We start from the raw sequence: 8889 nt of genomic DNA, 5'->3' as shown, positions 1-8889 counted from the left end.
GATTAGAGTGATGTTTATCAAAGGGAGTTTGGCTTCATAAACGTTGCATTCGTGGTTTTTATTATTTGGTTTGATAAGTGCTTTGGATGCACTTTACTCCCTCACGTTTGTTAAAAGAGTTAGTTTTTTTTGTTCACTATTATTTAATTAATGTTTGCACCAAACATTGTCTTATTCTTATTACAACGTCAAATTTACTAATATTAGTATTATTTGGCACGCATCCCATACTAAAAATTTTTGTATTTGATAATTTTTTGTGTAAAAATATATATATTACTTTATTATGATAAGATATTTATAGATTAGTGATTAGATAAAATTTTATTGAGATATTTTGGACTTTTAGATAAATTAGAGATAAGTTGAGAAAAAAATCAGAAAAAAATGTACAAATATTACTAATAAACCACACAAGCAAAGTTCGCTAACAAATATTATGAATGGTCAAACTGTAAATAAACTTTGGTATCACATGGACATACTAAGGTTGGTTAATATGAGGTGTTCAAGTTTAATAATATAACTAGTGTTATGTGGCATGAGATGTGTGTCATATTAATTATTTTTTAATAATTTTTGTATAAAAAATATATGATATTTTATTATGATATGATACTTATAGATTAGTGATTAGATAAAATTTACTGAGATGATTTGAACTTTTAGGTAAATCAGAGATAAGCTAGAGAAAAAATCGAAAAAATATAGAAGGAGTACAAAAATTATTAATAAACTCACATCGTCAAAGTTAGCTAACAAACATAATGAAATGTAAAACTGTAAAGAAACTTTGGTGTTATATAGACATACCAAATTTTGATAATATGAGATGCTTAAGTTTAATAATATGGTATATATATAGATAATATGTTTTGAATTTATTCGATTTCATCCTTATTTATCGCGAAAGGGAACATAGTGCTAATGAACTTAAAGCACGGCCCGAATGTTTCATTGACCACAAGCGTTTTTTGAACTTTTCTAACAAATAGATGGGCTTTTTTTATTAATATAAAAAATTATAAAAATAATGCAATTTGAGAAAATTTGAAATTTATTTTTAGAAAAAAGAATATGTAACAGACTGTCAGGAATTCTGACTTCTGAAAATCCATGACAGTCTGCCACGGATTCAGCAGACGGATTCAACGTTTAACACCCGTGGCTGTTAATTATATTCACGGGTATGCACAGCAAGCATGAATGAACTTAAATAAAAAAAAAATATATTTTGAATGAACTTGTATATAATTTCTAAAGTTCGTCCATTTTTTCTCTGTCCTTGCACATTTATATAACCGAACCAACAGAACCAACAGAACTGAAATTAGCAAAACAAAAAAAGTCGAATTTTTTTTACCAGCCAAACTGACCAATTTTAGCCATTAAATTCGATTACACACCCATACTAAGATTTATTTTAAAATGAAAACGTATGTAAATCATGAATAGGTTTTTCTTAATTAGTTAATATACATATGAACCAAATAAACTGGATTTTTTTTTAAAAAAAAATTGTCATTCCTCATCTAAATTCCAACACTCGGTAAAGTAAAAAAAAAAAACAAATAAGTTGTGGAATAACTATAATGATTTAGGACTTGTAATAATAATATTTGACTTTTGTATAAAGTTCAATAGAAAAAAAAAATCAAAATTGTAAAAAACTCATACCCAATAATAATTTAATATATACTATTAGTTTAATCAATTTACCTGATTTTTTTTTGTATTCAAAATCGAAATCGAACCAATTAAATCTATTTGACAGATATTTGTCAAATTAAAAAAACGACCGACCGATTAAACCGAAATTCCGATTTTTTTTGTTTGGTCGGTTTTCTCGGTTAAACTGAGATTTTTCTCATTCCTAAATCTTGGCGTATGTATACAATAACTTTTTATCATACATCTTAATGTATGTAGATGATGATCATAATGATAATGATAATAATAATGCAGTATAATATCATTTTTGAAAAATAATTATAACATCGAAAATAATAGAAAATTCATACAATCGTGATAAGAGTAATAAAATAAAATACAAACAATAATTTTATTATTATCACAACAAATTATAAAATTAAAAAAAATAAGTAAGAAAATTACTTTTTTAAACTTGTTCGTATAAAATTGATGACAAAATCAATAAAAAAATATTATACAACTTATAAATATTGAAAAATATTATCTTTACATAACATTAAAAAATAAAATTATCTTAACATTAAAAAATAAAATTATCTCAATATTAATAAAAATACAATGACTACTTATAAGTTGCTAAAAAAAAACCGGTGGAAGCAATGATGCTTAATAAAAAATTTCAGAGTAAAAAATGGATGTTGGAGCTTGTGTATTAAATATAGCACAAATGTGATTGCTGAAAAAAGTGTCCTTCAGATTTATATAGCACAAATTTTCTTGCTTGTGTTCACCAAAAGTTGAATATGTAAAAGATTGTCATGAATTAAAATAATACAAATCTGATACAATCTGCAGATTGTCATAGATTTACAAATTTTATCATATTACAATATTTTAATATTATTTTTAAAAAAAAAAAAAAAACCAAATGGATGGGGCTAATTTTTTATAGCTTGCGTTGTGAGAATTATCTCTACCAAGAAGGGAGAGACATCGAAAACTTTTCATAAGAATTTCAAAATTCTTGAATTGTAATCAGTCTTTTTCGATATACTTGCCAAGTCCAATCAATAGATCTAATACTGAATACTTCCGGCAGAAAGAACTGTTCCAAACATCCATTGAAGCCAAAACTTTTAGTACAGAAATATATAAAGGGTAACAGGAAATCCAGTCATTCATCACACTCCATGACATTATTTCATGACACAGACGAAATATATGAAGGTTACGAGAATCTCAACAGATCTGCGCATATGAACATGCATTATAAAATAAATATATATCAAATTTAGAAATTCCATCAGAGAGCACCCAAATTTCCCTCGCTCCGGCTTCTGTGAACGAGTAAATCATTCTTGAAGCCCAAATGTTTGCTGTTATGTTCAGTAAATTGAGGCCCTTGAGTTGCCCTGATTCCAGTTGGAGGCAGACGCCCGTGCCTAGTCCTTGATGGTTTTGCCGATGATACTACTTGATTTTTCCGACCATGAATTGCTGAGGATGGTGCCTTCTGAGAAACAATGCCATGAGTTCCTTTTCTTACCATCTTTGCCTCAGCTCTAACCCCACGATCAATCTGATGACCCGCTATTCCCAGACGAGCTGATCGATCGGCCTTAACATCCTTCATTGCTACAGTTCTGATTGATTGCCTGTCATAGTAAGTAAGGTTGGGAAGAAGACTCTGCACATATTTCTTCAATTGTTCGTCACCTACATTCTTCTGAGCAGGGTTTCCTTCCAAGCTGAGAGCTTGCAAACAGATGTGATTAGCAGCTAGTTGTCCGAGACACTTGGTTGTAGAAATTTTGTTGAAACGCAAATCGAGGACATTCAACTTTAGGAGACGATGGAGACCTTCGACCTCACTGATCTTGTTACCGGCCAAGTATAATTCCTTCATAGAGGAACATGACGCCAAGCCTGCCAAAGACATCATGAAAAGTGTATTAGGGGGCAAGCTGGAGACACAACTCAACGTTAACAGGATTCCAACATTTGAGCCCATCATACAAATAGATTCAAACTTTAACATGAGAAGAGGTCTTACCATGTCCAATTCTTAATAATCTATTATAGCTCAGGTCAAGGACACGAAGTCTGGTAAGGTCTCGCAATCCTTCAATAGCGGAGACGCTGTTTTTTGAGAGATTCAAAAACTGGAGTCCTCGAGGAAGAGCACCAGAAGCTATCCTTACTGAGAATCACAAGAGGTAGATATTAAATGTCACTATAAATGAAACAATGAAAATGCACGCGAGGCAGCTTATGCAAGTGCCAGAGGAATAGATGCTAGAGAAACAGACCTATGGAATTCCCAGATAAATCGAGTGTTTTGAGACTGATAAAAGGACTTAGAAATGGGATAACAACCAAACCAAGGTTAGTCAGCTTAGCTGCTGCAGCTGAGGCATTCAGAGAAGAAATGTATCTCTTTGCAACTTCATTTCCAAGGTTCACCTTGACTTCCAACTTCGCAGCGTTCACTAAAGCATCACTTTTCGGTAATTCATGGTCGCTAATTAAAGAAAATCCGTTAGATTCTTCTCTCAATGGGCTACAATGCTGAAGGTCACTAACCCATTCTTCAATTCGTTTCAACCTTAAATCCTCGCTTGGTACTTCATCCCACCTGTGAAGAGAACTTTCCTTTTTTCTACTTTTCTCCATGTATGCCCCTTTAGACACAGGTATAATCCAGTCTTTTGCTGAACCAACATAGTTATAATCTGCACATGTGTCCTCGTCAGCAGGATTTTCACCATCTTCCTTATCATTGTCAAAGATAGAATAATCCTGTTGTTGATTTTGTACTTGTTTTTCAGCATCGTACACCAAAATGTTGTTCATTCCAGAGCCTAAAGCATTCAGGTCCTCAGCAGATCTAGAAAAAGGCAACAAGGATGTGGATCCCTTAGTAGGGGAAACCATACTAGGCAAAGAACGAGGCTTTACAATAGCACGTGGAGTACGAGGCATATGGTCACCAGTGTCACCAACGGATAAATGTAAATTATCTTTATCAGCACCTTCCCTCTCCGATTGTAGTGAATCTTCAATTGATAATATGGATCCTCTTTTGGTGAAGTCGGAGTTCGTTACAGAATCAGAAGCCAAAGGTTCTTGACCATGTTCAGACATGTCGTGCACATGACCATTAATGCCATACGAAACAACTATCCTACCACTATCAGCAGATCCATTATAAGAAAACCTCTGCTCCATCTCACCTTCTGAAACATCACCACCTAAGTTCCACTCTTTCAAGTTCAATCCACTTCCCAAAGACTGGCTCTTTCTTATTTGTGCATTCTTGTAAGCCTCGATATCGTGTTCAGTACTATATCTGCTCTCCATTTCTTCTGATCTGCAGTCACGATCGGTTAGAGAAGAAATGTTTGCATGATTGGCTCCATTGTGGAGTGCTTCATCCCCGTCCTTTAAAAATGGCTTGCTTTCTGCAGGACAATACAAATTTTTCTGAACCCAATTTTGAGAAGTATCTTCCAGTCTCCTCTCCATTGCCTCGGCAGGGCGCTGAGTTATTTTCTACTAACAATAAACAGAGTTATCAGCAGACACAGAATGAGGAAATGAAAATAACTAAGTATGAGATAACACTAAATAAAGAGATGACCCACCAACCTTTTGTTTGGGAGAATGAACTCGAGATTGAAAGCACGAAAATCTAACCATAGTTCTAAAATTGGTTAACTGTTCACATCAGTCCTTTAACTGTGATAGTATTCTAAAGGCTATTGGCAATCAATTACACCTATTTTCTTACGATATGCAAAACAGCTAATAAAATGAAGTTACATGCCACCACCACCACACTTTGTTGAGACTCGACCAATGCAGGCATTAGCCATAGTCAAGTGATAAACCTTCTGAAACACGGCACAATCTCCAAATATGCGATGATCTAGATCTCCTCAAAGCACATAATAGTATCACCCCTTCGTTATTGCCCCGCACCTTCTCAAAGGTGCGAGAAACCGTTGATGTTGTTGTAGCTGCCAGACTGAAAGAAATTTTTAAGCAACTCTGAGAGCCCAAAAACGACTTCGCATGTAAGAGACAAGAGCCTGGAAAAGAAAAAAAACAAAAATAAAGAATATCAAGAATGACATGCTCAGCAGCTAATACAAATGAAGTTATCTACGACATTAGGTTAATATGCAAGAAAGGAAGTTCACCTTTCAGTATGCGCAGAAGTCCATTCAATAATTCAATTATTTCGTCAGAGATTCGATTGTCTCAAGGTTATTCATTTAAAAATCTCTCACTCTCAATACACATAACAAACATCATCAAGCAAAATATCCAAAGATTTCAAAAGATCACTTTCAGTGTCCATTATAAACCCCAAAACTTTTGAAAACCACTATTTTGTTATATTCAAGCAACATAAGAGAAAGAACCTGAAGCAGTAAACTATGGGTTTACACAATTTCATAGTTTCCGAAATGTATATAACTCAAGTTCAAAAAAAATTGTATATAACTGATTTCTGCACAAGAATTTTATTTTTTTATTGGAAAAAATTCAATTTGAAAAGAATCAAACTCATATGAGAAAGCAATCGGGAATCAAAAGAGATTTAAAATAAGGCCACAATCAACATACAAGCACACTGCACACCTACATCATGTTGACACGTGTAGAACAGGTAATTATAACGGAAACATCCAGAAAGCATAAAAACCAGTCTCAGGTCATCTACAACTGCGTAAGAACTCCGATTAGCTCTTTCATGAATAACCGTTCATAATCCATTGACAACAAAAGTAGACAACATTCACCAACTTACAATAACAATAATGATCAAATAATACCCAAACCTAATCACAAGTACATAAACGTGCATATATACATACCATATACAATTCGTTCTCTCTGTAATTCGAATGGCAAAAAATCATAATATATCAAAATAAAACATAAAACTAATTTAAAATACAAAATCTCGACTCACGCTACACTGATTCCATGAAGAACAATATATATAAAAAAGGAATCTGACCTCTTAATTGCCTCCATGAAGAACAATACATTTAAAAAAGGAATCTGACCTCTTAATTGCCAGATTGCCGGGAGAGGAGATCTGATCTTCTGATGAAGAAAAACAACCAAAACTCCTGAAAACAATGGATTTCCGGGATGAAAATTTGTTAGGGTGGGCGGCGATTTATAGTGAAGATTAGGTGGGATTACCGAAATCCTTCGAGATCTAGAAAATCGGAGAAATTTATTATACGCAAAGGGGTGAAAAGATAATGATTGAATTTATTCTGGACGAACGGACGAGGAATAATTGGAATTAGTCTTATATATAAAATTAAGGTTTAAAAATTAAATTTATTTTCCATATCTGTTCTTTACTTGCAATTAATTAAATTACATTATTTTTATAAAAAAAAATAAAGTGAATTTTGAGGATATATTTATTTTATTTTTATATTACAAGAATTATTTTTGATAAATATATTTTTAGAAAAATAAATTAAATCATAATACATGAACTAATTTATTTTCGTAATTTTAGAATAAGCAATTATCACTTTATCTCAAAAACGAAATCTAATTATAATATTTTAATTTTGATTTTTAAATCGTACCACATCTTAGACAATCTAGTTATAAACAATCTAGTTATAACAAGAATAAATATTTTGCAATATTTTTTAGTAATAAAGTGTGTATCACCGACAAAAATTTATTATTGATTAAGAATGTTACAAGAAATATTATAAAACATTTATTCTCATGGACAATAATTTAACTTGATATTTTAAATTATATAATATATGAAACAACATATTTTCTGAATTGCTTGTATATCTAGGATAATAATTATTGTAGCTAACAAATATCTAACATCATTGAGAATTAATTCCTCGTACAAGTTACTTTTAATAATTTTAAAATATTAGACCACTTGTGAGATGGTCTCATGAATCTTTATTTGTGAGACGGGTCAACAATACTGATATTCACAATAGAAAGTAATACTCTTAGCATAAAAAGTAATAATTTTTCATGGATGACCCAAATAAGAGATCTGTCTCACAAAATACGACCCGTGAGACCGTCTCACACAAATTTTGTCTTTTAAAACAACAATAAAAGAGAAAAAAGAAAAAGTGTATCCCTTTTCGGTCGAAATTTACCATGAAATCCGCTATATTAAATATGTAATCGAATTATATGTATTGCATACATTTTCATTATATATTTTGTATTCTTATGTTATTTTACGTTTTGTTTTATATATTTATTTTTTGAAAATAATTATATTTGATTACTTTGGAAAATAAAATTTAGTATTTATAAATGGACTTCTATTTCTTTGAATTTTTGGAGATTTTTCCACAAAACCTTGATAAATATTGAAAATGCATATTTCATCTTCGAAAATTAAATATATGTGTCAATCCTAATTTTATAAATTATAAAATTTGCGCGCTTTACCTTTGTTAACATGATTGTTTGAACAAGCGATTTTTTTGCGGCTGAGAAACCAAAATTTTAACCATATTACGTCAAACACACAAAATTGCTTTTTATTAATCTATAATATCGTCCATAACAAACAAGATTGAATAATAATTCATGCTCTCTTATGAGAAATTTCAACTCTTCACATGATTTTTTCGATAAAATATTATTTAAAAAATAATTTTTTAATATAGTTGTTTAAAAAATCACGTTAACAAAGTAAACCGTTTATTTTTTTTTAAAAAAAATAATAATAAAGTATGGGTGAAATAGGCACTATCGATATTTCAGGGGTTTTTGTGAAAAAACCAAGGTTCTAAAAAGCGTAAAGCGTCCCGAAGCGCGGATGTCGAACTCCAAGCTTTTCAATCTTAAGCGAGATTAGAACGAGCTTAAGCGTGAAAAAGCGTTTTTTATATTTAATGTAATTGTAATTATCTCAAATCAATAAATAGATAAAATAATACATAAATATGATAAATTTAATTTTGATGCATTAACTCTCATATTTATAAAAGCAAAAAAATATCAAAATTACAATTTCTATTTGTTTTTACAACTAGATCACATTAAAAAATGTTAAAAAAATAAACAGATCTGATTAATTGTACTTAAATACATTTAATTAAACATCTTAATTAGTTTGACCATTTTTTCCACCTTCTCTTCGGAATCAGACGTTTTTGTCCAACTTCAAATTTAAACGCATTTAAACGAGATGGTTAGAACACT

The 8889-nt window shown here is 31.0% G+C and overlaps 1 protein-coding gene across 2 annotated transcripts; it reads right to left on the bottom strand.

The window, feature by feature from the left end:
- Nucleotides 1-2751: 2751 nt before the first annotated feature.
- LOC140976731 (uncharacterized) lies at nt 2752-6965 on the bottom strand. 2 transcript variants are annotated; one of them, XM_073441006.1, is made up of 5 exons: nt 6732-6965; nt 5302-5744; nt 3963-5208; nt 3707-3853; nt 2752-3579 (listed from the first exon to the last, which is right to left on the bottom strand). In XM_073441006.1, the coding sequence occupies exons 3-5, from the start codon at nt 5176-5178 to the stop codon at nt 2957-2959; spliced, it is 1986 nt and encodes a 661-aa protein (XP_073297107.1). In that variant the 5' UTR covers nt 5179-5208; nt 5302-5744; nt 6732-6965; the 3' UTR covers nt 2752-2956. The 2 variants fall into 2 exon arrangements, with proteins under 2 accessions (XP_073297107.1, XP_073297106.1); XM_073441005.1 differs by having other exon boundaries at nt 3963-5205.
- Between the last annotated feature and the right edge of the window lie 1924 nt (nt 6966-8889).

Source organism: Primulina huaijiensis, chromosome 5, assembly GCF_012295235.1.
Source record: "Primulina huaijiensis isolate GDHJ02 chromosome 5, ASM1229523v2, whole genome shotgun sequence".
Taxonomy (NCBI): domain Eukaryota; kingdom Viridiplantae; phylum Streptophyta; class Magnoliopsida; order Lamiales; family Gesneriaceae; genus Primulina; species Primulina huaijiensis.
Note: the sequence above shows the minus strand (reverse complement) of the source record. Positions and strands in the feature narration are given on the sequence as shown.